Genomic DNA, 23892 nt, shown 5'->3' with positions numbered 1-23892 from the left:
GAGTTCAGCCAGGATGTCAGGGGGAAACAGTTTAACAGCATCTCTCGCTGCTCTTAAAAAGAAGGCTACCTAAATAGAACCCATAATTTCACTTTCCTTCCTTTGGAAAGTTGTTCTCAAGAAAACACTTTAAAACAAAGAAAAACCCATTTACTCTTCTCTTTCTCAGCTTGCTAGTTAAGATTGAATTCTCTGTATGTTACAGTCATGCTTGCAATGCAGATCCCAATAAATGACCTATGACTGGTACTCTGGGGGAAAGAAAACAAGTAGACCTATCCATGATCCACCTCACTTCCCTCTACATTTTTTATGTTTGAGACAATTTAACAAAATATGAAAACATTAAAGTATGTTCAGCTGGAAGAGGAAAATGGAAGGATACATCTCTTTAACCCAAATATTTTCTTTAAAATAAATTCCGTTTCCAAGCTCCATTTCCAATCTCATATGCACAGAGTTGCCAATCCTGATTAGCCCAAATGAACTCCCTAAACTTGAAGGTGAGATCTCCCAGACCGCGATACAGCAGGAGATTAGAACACCTGCAGACATCCACTCTGCCACAAGAGACTTTCTTTTTACTTGGAATTACCCTCAAATGAATACCTTCAGTCTTCAAAATTAGAGGACTCTGTGTAACTAGGGATTGCGAGATCCTTTCCTTTGTACATTCACGTTAGAAGAAATGCATGCTGTTTCAGACTAAAAGCTAAGAAACAAAGAAGTCTCTCCAGCTTTCAAAAACCATGATCACTGGAAAAGGCAGAAAAGCATGATTTGTTCCAAAGTTTCAAGATGCTTTTAATAGGATAACTAGCACAAGTGATGTTGCAGCGTGCAACGTAAAGAAATACTTGTTCACAACTCCAGCTGAGCGTACACTTCTTTCCCTGGGAAGATCTCAGTCTCAAGCATCTGAAAGGCACGTGTTGTTCTTTTTAAATTAAACCGATAATTTCACAGATACTGTGCGTATTAGGAGACTGCTTGCAGATAAAACTCATCTCGCGAAAGAAACAAATGCCTTCATAAAGAAGGACTTTCTCATCCAGCAAATCATCACATGCCATCTACTCCCACTGATGATGGCATTTATATGGTCAAGTATTCACAAGTTAAAACTCTGTGTTTTTAATCATAGAGTCTGGTCTGTTATAAAGCATTACGTTTTAAGACTTCATTTGACCAGAAGGCAAGCACCAACTAGTTCCTGCAACTTTGAGAAATTGCAATCAGTCATTTCCCAGCATCTGATAGGAAGGAAGCAGAAAAATGCATTTTAAAATGTTTGTGGTTTGATCAGTGATATGCAACCAATGGTTTAAAAGCTGTGATTGTTAAAAATTAAGAGGTATTCGCTGTATGTGTAGAAAAAAGCATTGCACATATCATGTGCCTCATCTTCTCATCTTCTCCTTGTGCAGAAAAAACAAATGTCAATCACATTTCTACTGGATATATTGAAACAAGATGAAAAATTAAGTATCTTTGGTTACACTTATTCAAGCTGCACTGTGAATTAACTGTGGCCTGAATTAACATTTTGGCTGAGATGAGAGCACTTCCAGATCAACAGGAAATGCTACAGCCTAGTTACACAGATACCTGATGAATGAGAACAGTTGCCTTTCTGTTTGCTTTGGATTTGACATTTATTTTCATCTCCCTATAGCCCAAGCTGAGATGCTTCTCTTGCAGTTGATGGCAATACACTCTTGATCTTAATTCAAATCAGTTTGACTTTAACAAAGTCCAAGATTTAGACCCAACTTTGTACTCAGAGGAATTGTTCCTTTCATTACGTGCCATGAAGAAATAGAGGGAAACACTAAAATCAAGAAAAAGTTCACAGCAAACAGAAGCAAGCTGGAAAACGAAAGGAAAAGGAACAACAGCTGGGAAAGGATGAAAGATGGCAGGAAAAACAGTAAACTGATGGAGGATGTTCTCTCTTAGTCTCTGAAAAGACACATCAACAGCCTGGAGAGAAGACAGATCAAGAAAGTTCTGGAAGGGGGGGATGTTTGACGAAGTATGAAAACACAGGGCTGGGGATAATATACTTGCCAGGCACAGCATTTAGGTAAGCGACGCCGTAGTTAAATCTGTTAATTGTATGCTTGCCATTTTATCAGTTTGGAGGCTAAAGGTGCAAGATATAATGGATGCTGGGCTTGGAGCCAAATCACAGCTCCTGCTGTTGAGCATCCACCTACCATAAGCAAATAGGGCTGCTTTTATGTTTTAAAACATTGGTAGGTAAATACATTGTTTTCCAAATATTAACAGCGCACCTCCACTACAACTTCTGCAAGAGAATACACAGTAATCCAAATGAGCTTCCACACAGGTTTGTACTAAGTATAGCCTGGAGCTAGTAGTTAAATTCAAGGCCTGGTATCAGAGAAACGTATTAAATTCCTCTGCTGTGGGCAGGGAGATACATTTGGCATGGAACAGTGAGGAACCGGTGGGAACAGAGCAACCACACGTGGCCAAAAGTGGCACCAGGGACAGGTGACAACGTCAGAGGCGTTTGTAGCAGAGCACAGTGCAGAGCAACAGGCCCTGCCCAAAGCTCTCCTATTTTACAGCCACCAAATCACCTCCTGAACAACTAGGAAAACGAGGAAACAGTGACTTACCACACCTGCAACTAATACAAATCTCCATCTATTTAATAAAGTAAGGTTCTTAGGAGGAGCTAGATTTGTTAATGGGTTACAGAGCCTTTTGCTTACACATTTCTGCCTCAAATCCAACCCTGAGCACAGTGACAGAAAATCATTACCACACTTGTTCAATGGATTACCTGAAATGCACTTGCACTTTCACATTCAAGGAATATTTTTTTAAACACAAGATTAAGAAAAATAATAAAAATGAGCAAGATATTTTCCTCTGTCATCAAAAGATAATCAACCCAAGTCGAATTTGGAGACTTTCCATTACCCTTTGCAGTCATGCCTCCCCACCTGCCTACTGCGGGATACACACAGGGTTTTGCTGTTATTTTTACGTTATTTTTAAACAGGTACTTCAGGTCTGCAACCCTGCAGGCACGAGCGCAGCTCTGAGTGGTCTGGGAGAAGAAAAGCAACAGCAGCACAGTTGTCTTCCTGCAGCACAGGACACGGCACCGAGCAGCACCGCTGTGTGGAAAGGCCAAAGTCCCCCAAGCTCTCTGCTGCACGAGGGGAAGCCTCATCCCACCTCAGAGAAGCTCCTTTCTGAGCATTCTGTGCCTGCCATACAGAGGATTTATTCATTTATGCAGTTTCTTAGTCATAATCATCAGGTCTCTTAAAAAAAAAAAAAAAAAAAAAGAACCAAGAAAGTCCCCCCACATTTTCAGGCTCACATGCTACACATGAACACAAGAGATCCCCTGACCCATAAACTAACTGCTCTTTTTGATAAGACCATCTGGTGGAGAAGCTAAAGCAAGCGCTGCCTAAAATTAACAACAATATGACAGGGAAAGAATAAGATGAAACCTGTCTGGGATGTCAGAGGTCTTGAAGCACTACAAAATGCATTCATTTGACAAAAAGTGTCAGAGGAATGTACAGAGTTATATATATATATTTTTTTTTTCTGTAAGATGGAGAAAAACTCACACATCCCAGTTGCTTAATTAAAGTTCCACACTGAAAGAGTCGTGGTGGACCCACAGCTGCAATAGGACGTGCAAGCATCTGTCAGGATCACAGACCTCTGACACGAATCTTCTGCCTCTTCTCTGATGCCCGGATATTCCCCAGGGGTGAAACTTGTCCACAAGTTTTCTTTACTTCCACCCTGATTATTCCTGGGCTGGCTCAGTGGCATCTCAGCTGGCCAAGCAGGGTGTGTATTCCCTGTGACTCCCCAGCACAGGCTGACCCTCAGCAGGCCAGAGCCGCACTACGGCTAACACAGCTCGCGGGCCTGAGCTGGTGAGGAAGGCAAGAACACCACAGGAATTGTTTTAGCCACAAGCACTGTAAAAACGTTCACCTAATACGTTTTTTGGTGTTGTTCTGTTTTGTTTTCCTTGTCATTGCTGGTGTTTCGTTTGTTCGTTTTGGTCATCCAGAGGGATTAGATCAGTCTTGCCTAAAACTGATTTTTGTGTCAAATGCAGTCTCCATTTCTGTATGGTCCCTAAGCGACACAGATGATAAATCAGAAGGAGAGGGGAGGTTTTATGGCCTGCAAAAATCATGCAGTGAAGGGGGCATCCCGGCAGTGATGGAGAGATGGTTTTATTTATTTATTTATTTTAATTTCTGGCAAATCCTTCAAAGCCGAATTCCTTTTCTGAAGTTGTCTTTCATTGCCAAATGTAAGATTCTGATTTAAAACGACTCGCTTTGTGCTTTTGTTGATGTTCACTCCCTAAACTGAAAGAAATCCAACAACATTCATGGCTCCCCAGTCAATTTTGTGTTAACTTCACTTTCAGCTTCTCACAAATAGGGATGTATTACGACAAATTAATTTTAAATGAACAGCCTTCCCCGGAAAGAATTCTGCTCCATTTTGGGACAAAGTTGTTTTGAACAAGATTACGCCTCTGACGGGATTACACCTGACACAAAGGCAATCTTTTACGTGAGTGAATGGTGGCTTTCAGAGCACATTTCGTTACCTTATTTTGCTATCTGTGACACCTCTCAGTGTCTCGTGGGGGTTTCCCTCTCTGCTTCACGCAGCATCTTCCGAGCCCCCCCCCCCCCCGTTCTGCGGAGAGAATTAAAAATGAATAACGCGGCTGTTACAACACAGCTTCAATGAGAAGCTCTTTCCTCCTTTGTGTTCATGGGTACTTCAAACAGTTTGGAGTCTTGATGACCTGCTGTTTATAGCTCGCAGGCTGGGAGAAATTACACAATATTCTCACTGTATTCTTACTTCCTTAAAAGCAACCCACATGTTTTAAGGCTAACATGAACACCGTATAAAATTATACTGAAAGGATATTAAGGAAGTTACAAAAAGATAAACGTGATCCAGACAGACAGAAATATAATTAGATATCAAAGGGGTTATTTTTAGCTTTGCAAAGCATTTCTCCATTTATGTATTTATTTATTTATAAGCCTGGAAAGACCTTGGAAACCTACCAAGTATTTTTACTGAAAACTAAACAGGAGGCTTACTTAGCAGCGTGCAGTGATAGATCATACATTCCTTTCTGCCACGTCAAAACACAGAACAGGTCGGGCCTTTCTCTGTCCCTCTCTCTGATAAGTCAATAGAAAACATAACGGAATTCAGATCGCTGTGTCCCAGGTGAAAGGGAATTCAGCGTAACTCACTTGCTGAGGAGCCAGAGCAGAGATTTGCAACACGACAAATAGTTAATAGGAATATGTAAGAAGATATAATTCAAAGTTGGTGACAATTGTTTAATTAACATTTTCTTCTGGCTTCTTGCTGCGTAAATTATATTATACAAATTACGCTCACCTACGAACCAGCATGTGGGCAGAAGCAGCTATAAGAAAACACCGCAAATGCCGCGTTGTAAATACAGTTAATACACTTTCCTCATAAATCTGGTCCTAGGACTGTAACATTCGCAAGCCACAGAAAGTTGTAAATGTTCAGCAACACCAAAAATGTTCAAGTACACCAAAAATACAGACTCATTCATAGACATACAGATGTAGACCTATAGAAACATAGAGAAGTATCAATGCATTTCCCTACTTGGTTGTCCTTATTTTTGTAAAAAACAGGGCCAAAAAAAAAAAAGCAACAAGATTCTGGGAATTTTATGAAAAGGATAAAAAAAAAATCAAGCATATCTCCTTTAACTTGTATCGATTTTTTTTTAAGCAAAAAGATTTTTTTGTTGTTTTAAGACGTAGTAGAATAAAAAGGGATGCTATCAAATGCTTAAAAGAAAAAAAGTCATGGACCTAATTTTGCTTAAATTCATAGTGCTGCAGGAAAAAATCCATGTGATTCAGATCCGCATACTCAAATACAGAACATCCTGGATGAAGGCATGTTTCCATCAGTAGTGAAACAGCATCTCCATCATGTAAAATGATACCTTTTCTTGATTCTTTCCTTTTTTTCCTTTTCTTTTTCTTTTCCTTTCTTTACTTTTTTCCTTCTTTTCCTTTCCTTTCATTGACTATCTGGTTAATCAGTGTTCAGACTCTTCCCCGCAGCAATTAAAATGTTATTTATGCCCTGCAGTCTCACACCTGATGTCTTCCTCCTGAAGAGAAATGTTTCAAATTGTTGACCTCGATTTTGACAAACTAATGGATACTAAAGCGTGTTTTGGTCTGTGTGCTTAGTTCATGCAAAATAGCCCCAGGATTCCTCTCCTTTGATGGGTGAAACAAGGATCTTTTAAAAACCATTTCATGTAACCTTCCTATCCCATCCACTGTAGACTGACCAAAAGGAATGAGATTATAGGTAAAGAACTCCTCTTGAAACATTTGAACTTTTCCTCGGTAAGATTAATTCAAAATACATTCAGAATAAAAATAAAAATAAAAATAAAAATAAAAATAAAAATAAAAATAAAAATAAAAATAAAAATAAAAATAAAAATAAAAATAAAAATAAAAATNAAATAAAAATAAAAATAAAAATAAAAATAAAAATAAAAATAAAAATAAAAATAAAAATAAAAATAAAAATAAAAATAAAAATAAAAATAAAAATAGCAGCTCTAGACTTCAAGTAAACAGCGAGGTTTGAGGGCAAATGAACTAAAAATTCATGAAAACAATCACAGCACCTTTCACATGTGTATTATTCCTTTTGCTTTATTTCAAAACAGTAGAATGGAAATAGTTGTGTCCTTATTTATTCCCTACTATCTGATTATTTCCACTTGCAAATAACGTGCTGCAGTTTGGGCCGAAAAACGTGCAGACTCAGCACAAGAAGGAATCCCACAGTTTGCTTGTAACAAAATTAGGCCGCCCTCTTTTTTAAAACATCCCAGCTACAATAATACAGTTATTAAGAATCTCAAGAAATGATAGGAAGTTAATGACCTCGGCGAAGCAACAATTTAAAGCTTTTTTCCTACTCCAGGGAGATGGAAGATCAGCAGTTAGTGTTCCAATTCAAGGCCCGAGCCTGTGCCAACATATTTTATAAGCTAAGCCCAGGTTTGGGAGACAGGCTGCATATTTTTCAGAGACTAAACCAGCATAAATCACAAAGTGCCAGCACACTATGAGGTTAATGTTGTGTTTTACTACAGTAAGCAATTTCTATCACCATTTAAAATGAGACAAGCAAAATTCAGGCAGACAAAATCTCATGCATCCAAGATTAATTTTTCAAGTACTGAGTGTATGCTTTGGCTACTGAGGGAACATATTACAGCAGGAGCAGCAGCAAGCACTGCAGTTAAAGGAGCATAAACATCTCCATTATAACCCATTACAACCCTTCTTCCTTGTAAGCTGACTCTAACTATCAGAAAATTTGTTTATTTTTCTGCTATGCATTTGACTTTTTATTATTATTTGAGTAAACGGATCTGCCTATGTTCAAATATGGAGGAAATAAAATGTGTCAGCCCCAAGATGTCTGAGGAATGACTACCAGCCAGCAGAGTGGTAAGGCAGATTACAGTGAAAACTGTTTGTAACTGATGAGGAGACATTTAAATAGCTCCTTACATGTAAATTAAGCATTAGGAGAGGCTTCGGCACCTCCCTGTTTCATCACTGGGGTCTCCCCGGGGTGAGCCCAGCACTTGGAACGCTGGCTCCAGGGATGTGTGCCACACAGAAGGGTGGGCTGCCGCCACTGCCACCTGATGCTGCAAGCCCTGTTCTGTAACTGCTTTCAGCAACACCGAGAATTAGACCCCTACAGAAACTATTCCTGTCCAGAATTACAGAAATAAGGCCACAGAGGGAAACGTGTGGCATCAGGCTTCTGCTGCTTGCCGCTGCATCATATTTCTATACACGTTAGGTACCAGTGGTGGTCAGAGTTGGGTCTGTAGCAAGCAGGGCCCAGAAGACGACAGTTCAGATTTAGCAGCAAAGAGCAATAGTAAAACATTTCCTTTAGCCACAGCACATACATTTGTTAACTGAACAATCTGATCCCAAACAAGGATTTCCAGCAGCACGTGCTCTAAGTTAACCACAGCATGACACCACACAGAGCACTAACAAATGCACACCAGCCCATTCACCGATTACATTTTAAAGAATCTACCCACTAAAAACTGTACGTGAGCTAGGCTCATACATGAGGACAAAGACTGTACAGTCTCATGATGGAAGACTCCTGCTAATTCATATCAGCACTTTTCAACTAGTAGCTACAGCACTTATCCCCTTTCCCTTTCCCAAACCAACAAGAGACTTGGAAGAGATGTTTGAACTCGAGTAGTCAAAGGTGATAAATATATTCCCCATGAGTCCTCATTTCTCCCTTCGTGTGTATGCGAGTATATGCAGAAGAGAGAGACAAGCCATCAAGCTCTACATTAAATCAGCTCTAAAATCTAAAAAGGTTCAAGGAGTGAAGAAGTAGTCGTTAACATTTCCCTTCCAACACATTCACAGTGTATGCAATGTATCCTATTGTTAATGGAAACTATAGCGGGTCATTAAGATGACTGGAGCCAATCAGACCATATTAAAACACAATAAATGCATCACTGCACTTCCTTTCAAGATCATTATAAAATACATAATTCCAGCTTTCTAAAAAAAACTGAAAATCAGACACAAACATATAGCAAGTGGCTTTGTTAACAACAAAAAATTCCTTTCTCACTGAAATCTAAACAAGAGCATCACAAGCACAAGGGCTCTTGGACCTCTGATTCATAATAACTTGCTTTGCCCTGCTTTCAAATTGATTCTAAATATTTAAGTAATGATAAAATTAAAAAAAAAAAAATACTAAAAAGAGCACCAAACAACAGATTCAGAAAATACACTTCTAGAGCTGTTTTGGGCTAAATCTTTTTTCATTAAGTCTCACACTGTTTGGGCAGAATGCTGACAATAACGTGATGCTACTGTGCTGAGGCAGAGAGTATGAAGACACCCGCCCCTGAAAAAAATCCTAACGAGTACCAATCTTCAGTCATATTAATGACTGTATCCCTCTCTGATTGTCAGTAGTGTTCTTCACCTGAAATTTCATCAAACTTCAGTCTAGTTATGCGTCTGGTGGCGTATCTTTTTTCACTGAACTATTTAAAAGCTATGGTAGGTGAAGACTGAGGACCTTGACCGTCAGGGAAACAGTGGCCATGTTCATCTTCTCCAAACAATCCTCTCTTGGACACATATTGGTCACTTTTAATGCCGCCCTTTTCAACTCACATTCTTTCCAGTTCCCTCTTAAATCTCTCAGGTAAAAAGAAAAAAAAAAAAGTGGGTAAAATGAACAACAATCATGAAGAGAAAACATTTTTTTCTGCATCAGAGCTGTACAAAAGGAAGCGTCTCTCTGAGTCTTGCACATCTTGGAAATGAATTATAAATTTCACTAAATCGACCAAGGTTTTGAAAGTAAGAAAAGGAGCAAAGTTCTTTGCGGAACCCTGGGAATTTGGGTAATATGCTTAAATATTATTTTCCATTTTTCCACTGATCAGCTTTGGAGTTCTGGAGTACAATCTTTGGAGTTCCACGTCTGCCTAATCAACCTTTTAATTACAGATCTGTAAGCAGTCTCCAAGCAAATACAGAGTTTTCAATTCTCCACCTTTATAGCCTTACTTTAAAATAATACACTCCAAATGTTCTTTTAAATCTTTTAAATACTGAAAATTATGTATCTAGTAGTAGCACTCTTTTTAATCTCCACTTTTTAATCTCTACTTTTTAATCTGATTAAACAAATTGAAAAGCTGATTCTTCCTACTGTGTTTAATACTAGCACTTCCACTAGCTACTTATTTCACAGCAGGAATTGTCTTTGAAAGCACATGCACATTATTACTCCAGATAGACCAGATCTCTATACAGCATTTCCTAGATGACATTGCTTGTAGTACTCAAAACATCAAGCAAACAGAAAAAACCGTCCTAAGTATTTTAGCTTTATTAACAACATAAACAATATATTAGAAACTGTGTAGCATTTCCAGCAAGGTGCTTCCTTCCTCTCAAAGTCAACCTTTCAGATCTAATTTACCAATGGTTGGCTCTACCCCATATTAGAAGCCCTAACATTTTACTTTCCTAGGTTTGGTGGTTTTATTATCAAGGATTTTTCATAAAAAGAAAGACGTGATTATTAGAAATATTAACAGTAGGGAAAAGTTCGTTTGGGGACTCTTTTCCTGCCAAAGTCAGGGTACTACTTACCTATTTCAGATGTTGTTACCATGTCTTCAATTGGTTTTAAACCCATTAAAAACCTCGTAGAACACGACTCTATTTTTTAATGTGTTCTGACAGGCTCTTTTTTATGGCAGATCTCTACAAGCAGATAACAAGCCATGAGGCAGTTATGGACCCTTGGCTCCAGCTATAAACACAATTCACATTCAGACCATTTTCTGCCAGTAGAGCCAACTGAGACTATCAATCAAATGAGAAGGAAAACTCACATTAGTAGAGCTTTAAACAGATACTGCTCATCTGCTGTTTAAAGCATGATGGTATAAAAGCGCTGTTCAGTGTTTGAAGACCAGTCGTACAAGATTTATAATAAACTTTTCTTCAAAAAGGAACAGCAATATGAGGTACAAAAGTTAAGTAACTGATGATTTGTTTGGGAAAGCATTAAAGGAACATATCTGACCAAAAAGTGATGCATTTTCAACTCTGGTGCGCTATGAGAAGTTGGGTGAATGAATAGGTGTTTGCTGAAAAACAACAATAAATTACATCAACCCCATTACGTATTCAACACATAACTTGTTTGGCATTTGAGGGTCTTTGTGTAGGCTTTTGCAGTACAGAAGGCAGATGGTGATTACACTGACTTCTCTAAAGCTGTACTGAGTGTTACATTAACTGGTAATTAGAAAACTAATTTTGATTTCACCTTTATTTTCATAAAGACTATTTTTTGGCTTCCAAAAATATATCTTGAAAAGTTCATAAAGCAACATCTCTAGGCTTTAGACACATCGGTGTTTGTCTGCTCACATTACTACGATGAAAAGAGGAGGGGAAAAAAAAGAAAAAAGGGAAAAAAACTACTTTATGTATGTACTACTTTACATATGTACAAGCACTTAATGTTACTTGTGTACTTCAGAGACTGACCTGACACAGATGTAACGACTAGAACAAAACACAGAAACCTAACTTCTGCCATAAATCTTTGCACTTTTCTTAGGCATTTTTCTCTGTTTTCCATTTGTGAAAAAGCAGTTATCACACTGTTCTTATTTAATGCAAGTCAATACAGCAAATTATACACAATAAAAATACAATAGTTCATAAAGTAGATAGCCATACTATTTGTTCTTCACCAACTATCAGTTTCCTTCCCCTTAAAAAGCCAAATTTAATTCCAGCTTCCTCCAAGTTGTCTGTAAAACTATGCAATATGCTGCATGATCTTAGAATCCTAAACCTTCTTTAACACCGTGTTTGCAGTTTAAGCCCATGTCCTGCATCATACAATGCATGTGTCGGCTGCTCCGTCTAGAGATGAGAACCAGAGATGGGAAAATCCAAGGGGTAGGAAACATGACTGAAGCATTTACAATTCTGCTAAACAACAAAAACTGACAATTTGTCACAATAGGAACTATATTTCACATGTAATATCATTACTCATCTAATTACAGTCTCATGGAGAGCAGAGACAACAAAATAATCATTACTCTAAAGTATTAATTAATTATCGTAGTAGGTCTCATGAATGCAAGTAGGTGAAAAGTGACTCAAAAAGCTGGCAGTTATCCATTCACCTATGACTTCAAACAAATTGCTGACATGCACAATTGCTTCACAGAACACCTGCACTGGAGAGTCAGGACATCCTGTCACATTGCTGCTTCATTGCAAAAATCGGATGTAAAACTCATTTAAATTGTCATACTGTTACAACAAAGCGACACGAGCGGCAGAAGATATGAAGAGGCCCTACAGTCCTTTAAAAACATGAAAACAGAGTTGGGATTGTTTGATCCCTTGGTCTACACGGCACAATAATTTAATGACCCATAGTCAAAAGCTTTTAAAAGGAAAAGCAAAAGAAAACAACAGCTGATGAGCACAAAAACATTTTAAGGAAAAAAAGAGCTAAGAGTCACTAATTCTCAGACTGCATGAAAACTGTTTATTTTCCTCCTTTTGCCTGTTTGCCAGTTAAGGTATCCTTTCCCCATTTCATGTTGATGCACGATCACATATAAACAGATGCGCCTTTGATGCAACTTCTATCTCAAAGAGTATCAGTTAAGCAGAATATTGGCTTTTCTCTACAGGTACTTACAGGTTTTATTTCAAACCACTAGTGATAACAGATTTTCTCATTGTTTTGTTTTCTTATATAAAGAGCAAATTTAAAAATTCCCCACAGTCTTCAATCATAACCCAATTCCACAAACCTAAGTTAAGCAAGACCTATTAAACTGCTATAAAATTTAAAGGGAGGCCATGCCTCAGACATGACCCTTTTTCAAACACAGTTCAGTGCTCATTGCATTGGTACCTCACATTTACTTTCTCTCATTAAAATACATGGGAGGAATTCAGTAACCATGCATGAGCAACTTCTCCGTGACTCCCAAGATTTTTTTTATTCTTTCTTTCACTCCTTATTTCCTTCCTTTTTTCTTTCTTTTTCTTAGAGCACAAGAATTAAACCTCAAAAATTCACAGAAGATAGAACGTTACCCAACCATCTTATCAGTTTTTACAGGAATCTGGTCAAGATTTTGATCATATAGAAAACTCCAAAGTAGTTACCACATTGGATTTTCCTCAGAATACTTCCTGATCTGAAGCCAAATTAACCTTTCATAAATAACCATTAACCATGTGGTAAACCTATGTATAAAACAGATGAAATTTTTCCTACATACAGCAGTTATCACCGTCAAGGGAACAATTGGTAGTTATCATCATCATCATCATCACAGAAGGAGCCAACAAACAACTGGAATCCAATTCTTTTCTTTACTAAGATGTTAAGAGCCACGGAAACCTAAAACTATACCTGTTTCTGCACTATGCATTTGATTTTACGTGGAAACAGCCTACAACAAATTAAGAGAGCAGCTCTGAAATACATTTTAATGAGCCACGCTACTAGTGCAGATTAGTTGCTACAGGCTGTTCATAATGCTTTCTTGATACTTGTAGCATCGTATCTTAATATTCCTGAAGACATTCCCTGCATTCTACTCTTACACAACAGGCTGTCCAACCAACGTGATGTCAACACATTATTTTTTTCCCTGAGACCAGCTCAACAGCTATGTGACAAGGTCAAATAGCCTTCTTCCTATTTTCAATAAGATGGGAATTCTGGCAATTCCACTTTCAAAGTGCAAAAACATTTCAACGTCGAGCTGCACTCCACCAAAAGCTAAAGTGTGACAGATGCCTTCACAGTAATTGCCAATCAGCCTCTACACAACAGCTGAAAACACAATACATCACTTTGATCTCCTCAGCTATCAAAGTATTCACAATCAACAAATCTGCATGAAGAATATGAAATATGCAACATTTCCAAAACCGTCTCCATGGAACTTAAATATGGTAATGTATATTTTGTTCATACTTCATAAAGCATTTCAAATCCTTTATTATGCAGATGAAAGGATATGTTTTAGTTTGCAAGAAAAATAAACACGAAAGATGTTTTATATTTTAGAGACATGTGAGTTTTCATCGGATAACATAGGTGAAATAATCGTTTAGAAAAGCCTGAATTGCTTTGAGGGAAAGACATTATTACAGAACATGCTTAATTAAGTCCCTCTGCTAACCTTGTAAAATGAATACCTTGTTGAATTAGACTACAGGGAAATAAAGCATGCATACCAGCTCCACGTGCGTAAAACAAAAAGATGCTAAGAAGGAGGTGACTTACATTTTGCAGGTAGGTCATATCCACACGTAATTTTTGCTTGTCCAGTCTCACAGCCACTCAGGTTGCGGCATTCAGCAAGCAAGCAGGGCCCAGCAGCTCTGTGTATGCAGCCATCCACTGCAAAGGCAAACCCAGAACATTCTGCTTATTAAAAAAAAAAAACTTTGGGGCATTCAAACAAATGTATGGCCACTAACATTTATTTACTGCTCATTTTTACACGTAGAGACCGGCCTACTGATCTGTAAGAAGACATCCAAGTATATACAAATATTTTTTCCTGCCAGAATCAAAGTTCATCAGAAAAACAGCATTCAGTGAACAGCGGCTAACCAGAAAGAAAACATGTACAAAAATACAGCAAAATTAAAATTTTCACAATAGAAAGGGGTCTCATTCAAGGCTCAAGTACATTTTTCCTTTCTATTATGAAAATAACATTGATTCCCAGAAAAATACCGAACTCTTTTTCTCTGTATAGCTCTGATCCTTCTCGAATTATGCACGCTATTTAATGTCAGTGTCCTATTAAGGCCTTAAACAAAAACTCCATGAAATAATGCTTATGGGTTTACAGACCTGAAATTTACAAAAATACTTCCTTTTGACCTTTATTCTTTCCTTTTTCTTTTTTGTTTTGCATGATCCATGCAATACTGTGGAGTTAATTAAATAATAATTACTAAAGGTTGCAATTGCAGCTAAGTATGCAAGAAAATTAGTTGAGTGCATAGATCTTTTTACCCTTGGGAGCCAGAAAAAGAATAGTAGCAGTAGCAAAGGCAAAAAAAAAAGGCTGCTGGCACAGCATTTCTGCCCACTCAACATGCAATCAAAGAAATCATTTACTGTAATTATGGAAGAAAAGTTAAAGAAAAAGGAAACAAACAAAAAAAGGAAGTGCAGTGCGCACCAACACAGTAACTCCATGAAGGCCCTAAGTCAGCAGCAACCATGAAGTTCCACTACAAGAAATAACCATCGTATAAATTACAATTCAATTCAGAAGAGTTAAAATAAGCTGAAGTATAAAGGCTAAACAAATTCTTGTTTAGACAAGAAAGACTTTTCTGTTTTCTCTTTTTCTGTTGTTCAATTTTTTATCTCATACTTAACCAGTTCGAGGCTACGGCAATTCCCAACAGCGCTTTTGAAACAATTAAAGCAAAAAAGCCTGAAAAGCCAAGCTTAGATGGGATTTCAAGAAATGCACAGAATTGCCTGTGCACCATTCCACGTGCTAGCACAGCAAGATTTGCAGCACAGTACACGGCTTGGCCACCTGAGCAGCCTGGCTGCAGGGATGACACCCAAGTCGTCCCCGAAGCTGGAACGGCAACAAGGAGTTGCTGCACAGAGGGCATGGCTGGGTTTGCAAGGTGTGGCATGTTTCTCCAAAGCCACACGTCCCCGAGATGTGGGGAGATAACGCCTTCCTCTGACTGAAGCTGCCTTCTACTGCTTGTTAAAAATGTGACAACCTTTTCTGAAGTGTTCTCTGTCAGAATTAGCGTTCACAGTAAAGCTGGATAAGCAATTGCTTATAATTCTTCGTACTCATCCTGGACACTGTGCCACTGATTTCCAAATCATCGCTTTGAAGCTTTTTACATTAGGCAGAAAAACAGTTACGGAATCACGATGCTGTATCTTCAGTGAAATTTTCCAACATTTTCTTATTGAAAACATCTTATTTTCAGCTGAAGGTGCACGTGGAGCTGTCGGCACGTCCGGCCCCACCTATGCCACGATGCCAAGTCTTATTATTCTACCTTAGCTGGATTTTCCTTCCTCCTGTACCCAAAATCTCTGCTCAACAGACTACAAGAAGTTAACGCAAGAATTATATTTTGTAACCTCAAGGGAGAAAAAAGAATACTGGAAATCTATCCCGCGCTCATAATATCCTACTTAATTATTTTAGCTTAATTACAAAATGCTTTTCCAAACCGAACCGGATAAGTAAACCAGAATGCGTTGAAACCTCAAGTATATTTTTATAAGCAGTGCCACCACAATCTTTCCCAACATTAATATTTCCTGAGACATTAACATAAGAACAGCACTAATGCTTAGCGCTAGCACTTTACATGCAGTCCTCAGTGGAGGAAGAAGTGTTTCACCTTGGAAGCGCCAGACAAGAACTCAAGTCCACGCAGTCCACAGTTCTCAGCAGTGGATTAAGCATTTCCATCCCTGAGCTATTTCTTGCCCTGCACTGCTGGGCACCCTCCCCTGACCCGTGTCTATGCAGTTACTCGTTCAGACTCGTGCATTCAGATTAAACCAGGTCCAGCTCAGAGCACAGCCAAGCAATGGAACCTGCAGAAAGGAGTCACCGCTTCCAGTGGAGAAGCAGAAGCACGGATTTACCTCTTCTAAACCCACAGTGCTTAATGAACCCAGTATGTTAATAAACCACGTGCCGAATCAGATGTGACGGCCAACAGACAGGCAAGCCCAGCTCCCCACTTATAAACAATCTCAGGCCAGAAGAAGCAGGCTCTTAACGCGCAGCTGAGGTACAGATGGCCCAGCACTGGCTGGCTCTCCACAGCTCCACTCTCAGCCTTTCTGATTGAAGCAGCCTCCAGCAGGATGAAAAGGTAATTGAAAAAAATTGAATTCTTAACTGAGGCAAATCAATTCTATCATAGCCAATTTTGACATATGACAGGGAAAATGGAGGACATCTGCCAAAAACAAACAAGTAGAAGTTCATGCTTCTCCTATAAAGATGGCTTAACAGAAAATGATTGAATGCTCTGGACAGGCGTAGATGGAAACTTAGACATTAGCATCGGATATACTTCAGTGACTGCGCAGAAGAATCATTTCTTAAAGAAATATAAAAATACAGTCACCATTGTCTAAAGAATCTATTTCTTCTATCGTGACTTATTAAATACTTGAGCAGAGATGACCTCTGATCTACATATGCAGATTTCATGTAATACGGTAAGAACTCAATAAAATCATGCTAGAAACATTCTGTATGTCCTGTAATATATACAACATGTAACACAACTTCGATAATTCTTCTAGCAACAACCCAAGCAGTGAAACACCTTGCCAAATTTGAGCGCTCCGCATAACGTAAAGGAAGAAAATTGGCGAAGATAGAGTAGATGAGCAAATCTAAATGTGATACTTCAGCCTCTGCTAAAACATGCCCTAGCTGTATTAATTCAAAAAGCCACAGTGGGCAGTCACAAAACATTCACGTGAGATACTTTGCTGAAAGCGTGAGCTGACTAGCAATGTAAGCGTACAGGGAAGCTAAGCACTGCTAACAGGATAACTTCACGGAAATTGCAGATAATGGAAACAATCTCAGGAGGGGGAAAATGATGGCCAAAGATATAATGTTATTGTGCAGTAAGGAGGAAGAGATTTACATGATAACGATGGCATGCTGCCCAATTACTTTTGTAAGAAAGCAAACAATCCTTGATATATGGGTTTCAAATACTTCATCTGTATCATCGGTTTGATGTATATGCGCTCCTCTGCATTTTTCAGAACAGATTTGGGAAACATTAAACCACAACCCACTGTTCCTTTCCTGGAATTACTACACACAACTAGCTATAAAAACCCAGGCACTTCACTTACGCTCAAATCTGACTTGCATCTTGTGACAGTGGTAAGAAATGATGCATTATCACTATTTTCTACAGCCAGAGAAAAAATGTCCTTTTCCTCAGAAGCTATCACTGTGCTTCACTTTGCCTATTTCCTACAGCCTGCATTCCTGTCCAGGTGTATATATATATATGTCAGGTCATTCATATTCACAAGTGAGCTGTCATTTCACAACTACAGGAAAGGTGTGGGGAACACGCCCCAGACAAAACTATCAGTTCTCACCAACAAGAAACCCCACCTCTAGCCTGCACGCCAAGTCCTTGGTATTTCTAAGTACTGGCGTGAACTGAAAGCACCATTTCACCCAGCCTTGGCTGGAGAAGCACTTGCAAGGGTTTTTCCTGATCTTGACACACTTACACGAGTGATATTTTGCAGGATGAAGAACAGCTTGAGATTTAACTCCATACTTCACAGCATAAAGCTATTAAAAGTACTGTTCCAACTTTTTCCATTAAAAATAGTATTAACAATCACACTGCATGCATCCATAAGTTTTAGGAGCCGCTGGGGACAGCGCTTTGTTCTCCCAACAATTCAGCAGAAGCCCTTAATGAAGAAAAACTCCTTCCAAAGCTGCTGCAATCAATGGTATTGGTTGCACAAAGTCACCTGAAAACAACTGCTTAAAATTCAGGGAGAAAATCAAGTTTCAAAACAAAACTCCTAGGCAAAATGAGCATACCATAAAACCAGTGGGTTTTTAAAAATACTGAAATCTTTGATGTCTTTCTACGCCACTAAAAGATGTTAAAAGGTTACACTTATTTAATTTCTTGTAAAGCAAGTGTATTTGCTCTCCACAATTAAAGAGTTAAAGTTGCATAGTAAAAAGTAGCTAATTTACTGATGTACAATATCGAATAAATCTATTTCTTACAGAAAATCTCTTGAAATTGCAAATGAAGCAAAAGCAAAGGAAACAGAGAATTAAGGGTATCGTGGGATGCTGCTTGAAAAAAAAAGACCTCAGCAAAACCAATCTTGCGGTGCAGATGGTAATAAAACAGGGTAAGGTAATCAAACACCACAGCGAAATAATACTAAATTCCCCTGGTAATAATAAGCCCTAACTTCTTTTGTGACCTTGCATCTGAGTCGGGATAAATTGAAGCTACGGCGTAAACAACATATGCAGAGTTATCATGTTGTATTTCAAGAAACTATACGCTCTTTTTTTCATAGTAATTCCTGCTGTCAGGAATCTCTTCAAGACCTTTATTTCTGGTTTTCACCAGGAAATCCGGGAGATTTACTTGTCTAGCAAGTTAACCATGCATGGTTTATCTGTGATGCCTTACCATTCTTCCACATGGCAGATGCCACAAGAAAAAAAAAAAAAAAAACACCCAGGGAAATGTCATTTTAGCAGATAGATTGCTGGGGACACCCAACAAGAACCTGGTTCGCCCCAACTGCAGCATGCCTCTGCTATACGTGCCCTGAGTATTTGTGGATCTTTCAAAAAATGCACATGGAAACAACACCAACCCTGCAAAGCTGCTCAAGTGCCTCTAGAAAGTTCACTGGCATCAGGTTCTGGGAAAGGCACAACTGCACCTCAGCCGCTGGTGTCAAGGGGAAATAAATCCGCCCTGCAAGAGACAGCAGCTGCTGGTCTGATGAATAAAGGTGGGGGATCATAGAAAGATTACAACACAGATGCCAGCCGGCCGCCGCCACTGCTACAAGTGGCAGTTTCTATTACAGAGATGGCCTCTGCCATCGGGAAGTTTAATGAACTGAAGATTTTTAATCAATGTGCTGGTTTATAGGCCTCCAACGTAATTAATTTTAAATACTCCGCATTTAGACAGTACTTTCTAGCCAGGATCCCAAAGAATTGAAAAGCGTGATCTGACTTAGCCTTACAATTCTCCATTTTAACAACAAGAACCACAGATGAACTACGCATTTTGAGATGGCTGTTTCACTGAATTAAGTTCCTACCTCGCCACAGACATTCTCAATGTATAGTTCCTTAAATACTTTTGTTTTCAGAAATTCTTAGTGCCCACTTCTGAGTTAAACCAAGACGCAACTGACAGCTTAAAATCTCAAAGCTTCAGCTACTGGTTGAGTGTCTGTCTTCACTTAAGAATCAGCATTTGAGACTGCACAAAGGGCCTGATCGCAGCCAGAATTAAAACTCCAGGAGCACTCAGCACCAATCACAAAGTCGCGCCACAGAGGACATTTAAAGTAATAATAATAATAATGAGCGTTAGAACCCTTATTGCAGTGCAAACAGCAAGCAACGTGCCTGCTTGAAACAACGGCATCTGTAAGCATTATTGGAACATCATCCCTGGGAAACTTACATTTTAGAATATGCTTTAGATGGAATACTTCAAATTTACCACTGAAAACTAACAGTTTTTGCCTGTTCCGGTGAAGAGGGCCAGAAATTAAGTTTTAAACACAGCTCAATGCTTTATGAGGATGCTGCCCTTAGCTTGGATGTAGTTCACATTGAACGGTAACAAAAGCAGCTGCAAGGTGCTGCACAAAGTCCTTGCTACAGAATGACAAAACTGTGCATGGAAATACGGAAATCCATCAATGACTGAAAATAAAACTTGCTCAGGAGTCTGTTAAATGTTAAGTATACCCTCTATTTATTGCACACAACCAATCATTCTTACCTTGAAAAAACATGAAACAACAGTAAACTCGCATTTCCTGGCAAACATTTGTTTCTTTGGTTTAGCCAAAAAACTTGGGATATCAGAAACTCAAACCAAAAGTATGTGAAAAGCCAAGTAGAAGTTGTTCGATCACACTAGCAATAACAACTGCTAAATTCCTCCCAAGAGCAACTAAGCAATAACTATTGCTCTCATTTTATCTCGTACTTAGGACACCATCTTTCTTGGTCTCTGAGAGCTCCACTTCGATTTGGTAGACAGAGTTATAATGTCAATAGGATTCACACTTCTGTCAGCCCACTCAAGCAGCATAAGGGCTCTGAAAAACACGGGTCTGATAAACCTGTCTGAATGTCACACTTTTGGCAGTAAAAAAAAGAACTAGGAAAGGCTCCAATAGTGTTTTTCCAATTTATCCCAGTCCAAAATCCTGACATTAAGGCATGTGTGAAGGAACCACTCACTTCCTTTTAGTTGTGGTAATGTTGAGACACCTGACACACCACAGTCTTCTACAAATGGAACCGAGACAGCTAAGCCTGAAAAACTTCCCTGCAGCAAGCAGAAAGATTGCATGTTATTGTTCATTCATAAGTGAAGTGAGAAGCTGAACTCTGGTGAAATTTCTGGCTATTCTATGCTATTAAATCAAATTCAGTTTGTGTTCATCTGCACTTGATCCCAGCTCCAAGAATTGACACCTTCAAAAGCTGCAGGATTTTTCTTTTTTAAATGTGGTATCATCCTCAAGAGATGGGACAGGAGACTCCAAAATCCTTTCCTCAGCGTAGCAGGCAGTCCCAGTACTTACACATGGACAGAAAGCCCTAACTACACCTCAACGCTTAGCATCCCTACTTATTCCCTCCTGAATTTCCACTCATGCTGGTGTGCAATTATTACAGGCGCTCGTTATTAAAAACTAAAAACGTGGAACTGCTTAAGAATAGGACTGCATAGAGAAAAAGAAGAGAGAGAGAGAGAGAGCTGAGTACCCCCCAAAGAGATAGGAAACTGTGTGGGTAAGTTCACTTTTGCTCTGCCTATTCTGGAGCCATACATAGAATTCTGTTAGTTAAGTGTTCACCTTCAGCCCAGACAGCCAACAGTGTCCTGGGCTGCATCAACAGAGAAGTGGCAGCAAGGCGGAGAGGGGATGCTCCTCCCTGCTCTGTCCTCGTGCAGCCCCACCTGCAGCACTGCACCCAGGCCCAGGGCCCCCAGCACAAGAAGGATGCGGAGCTGCTGGAGCAGGTCCAGAGGAGGGCACAAAGATGCTCAGAGGGATGGAGCACCTCTCCTGTGAGGAAAGGCTGAGGGAGCTGGGCTTGTTCAGGCTGGAGAAGAGAAGGCTGCAAGGAGATCTCATTGTGGCCTTCCTGGACTTGAAGGGAGCTTACAAGCAGGACGGGGAGCAACTTTTTACATGGCTAGATAGGACAAGGAAGAATGGTTTTAAACTGAAGGAGGAGATTTGGATTGGATGCCAGGGGGAAGTTTTTCCACCAGGAGGGCGGCAAGGCCCTGGCACTGCTGCCCAGAGAAGCTGTGGATGCCCCATCCCTAGAGGTGTTCCAGGCCAGGTTGAATGGGGCAACCTGGTCTAGTGCTTGATCTAGCGGCTGGCAACCCTGCACACAGCAGGGGGGTGGAACTAGATGATCTTCAAGGTCCCTTCCAACCCAAGCCATTCTATGATTTTATGACTCTAACATCCAGGATTTGTTGTAGTAGGCGAAAAGCACTATCTTGAAATTAAATTATGTAAAAGGTTGGGGAGATGACATCAGAACTCCGTTTTTTTTTTTCCTTCTATCATGGCCTGTTCCAAATCAAGCTCTGCTTCACACTTATTTCTAATGTCACACAAAGTCAATGCCCGCCTACAACGAAGCTGCCAGCCTCCTTCAGCCCCTCCATGCCATCCTTTTTCAGTGGACACCTCTGTGCTTCCTTCCCTCAAGCACAGAAGAAACTCACAGCAAATAACCACATCGTTGTTTTTAAAATCTCACTGCAGCTCTCTTGTCACGATGCCATTAAGCTACTGATGACACTACACTGCTGCTGGATATCAGTCCCTGCCTAGTGCATAGAACTGCGCGGTCTGTTTTTCCTCCTGCACTGTTTTGAAACATTAAGCTAAACTCTGAGGAACACTAGAGAAACAAGGAGATAAAAAGATAAAAAACGCTCCTAGAAGGACAATGAAACTCATGTTGGAAAGAAAAAAAAAAGTGGTTTACTGATGTTATGATGCTGCATGTGAATGAAATAAGCCACGCAGAAAAAGACGTACTGGTGAGACTCTATGTCCCCCGTCTCAGCACCCTATTTCACATGATGGCCAAAGGCAAATGCTTAAAAAAGAAAACAAAAAAAAAAAGAGGTTAAGAGCAGAAAAAGCAGTTACCAGTGCTTCCACAAAACGTTCTTCAAACCCCTCTGTACTGGCAGCTTGCAAATTTAGCAGGATGTCTTTTCTACATACCCCTGATACACTTTCCTTTATGGCTTCTTCAGTGAGTGTTTTTGCGACTCTGTGTACTCAGACTCGTACACACATTTGAATCTTTGTCTTCCAGTTTTATGCAGTCCTCTGTGTAACGCGAACAGGATCATTGGCAAAGAAATAAATACTGCTGGTTATTCTCTGTGCAAGTATGCAGCTAACCTAGAAGATGAGAATGAAAGCAGAAAAAAACACCGGGAAGTATTTGAAGAAGTTTTCTGCTTGCTTTTTTCCCCATTTGTGATGCCCGTAGACAAGGAGGCTGCAGTGGCCTGCTCCATCACTTGCAGACGTTTCAAGAATGCTAAGTGCATGGGCCAGTCGTGGCAGATGAGTTATATTAAGCTGCAGTAGGTATTTGCATACTCAGAGTGCAGTTATTAGGCAGTAATCACACAGTGATTATACAAATTTATTCACTATGATCAGCTAACAGTTGTCAGGCATGGGTCAAGGATTTAGAGAGAACAGGCAACCGTGTAATAATTGTACAATGACTGTGTAAAAGGAAGCCTTCTAACTGTGGTGCATTCTCACAGTCCAGCAGGATCCTGGCATGTCTCTCCTAAGAGCTGTACGGGTATACTGTAAATACAATAATGCATAAATTTAACCACTTTCTTCCCACTGAAAGCGACGGGGTGTGATCTAAGACCTTCTCTTCACACAGAACACGGAAGCAAAGGCGTTATCAAATACGTCTTTTTAATACAGAAACATCCAGGCTTTCTATTTAAATTACAGCTTCTAACTAAATGTAATTAAACCAGATGCTTTCATAGGGATTTCTCTTTAGCTATAGGGGTGTGCCAAGAGCGTAACACTGCTGGGAGAAGACACTGAACCTGAGGAGACCAAAGTGATAGAGGATGCAGGGCGAACAGCAACACATCCCTTAGAAAACTGCAAGAGGAGGATGGGAAGGTCTGCAGAGGAAAAGCTTTCATGACTCAGGATTTCAAATATTATGCTTTAAACACTTTATAATGAACTTTTCAACAGCTGTCTTCTCCCTTCCCCTCTAACCCATACAGGTTCAGATCAACTGTCTGGCATCAGAGTGAATCTCCT

General features: G+C 39.5%; 1 protein-coding gene across 12 annotated transcripts in view; it reads right to left on the bottom strand.

Annotated features, from left to right (window-relative positions):
* Window positions 1-23892, bottom strand: part of MACROD2 (MACRO domain containing 2) — an 847154-nt gene that overhangs the window by 583309 nt on the left and 239953 nt on the right. For all 12 annotated transcript variants that reach the window (XM_021389946.1, XM_021389947.1, XM_021389948.1 and 9 more), the window contains exon 5: window positions 14014-14130. In XM_021389946.1, coding sequence (XP_021245621.1) covers window positions 14014-14130 — 117 coding nt within the window. The remainder of the gene's footprint in view (window positions 1-14013; window positions 14131-23892) is intronic.

Source organism: Numida meleagris, chromosome 3 (assembly GCF_002078875.1).
Source record: "Numida meleagris isolate 19003 breed g44 Domestic line chromosome 3, NumMel1.0, whole genome shotgun sequence".
Lineage (NCBI taxonomy): Eukaryota > Metazoa > Chordata > Aves > Galliformes > Numididae > Numida > Numida meleagris.
Note: the sequence above shows the minus strand (reverse complement) of the source record. Positions and strands in the feature narration are given on the sequence as shown.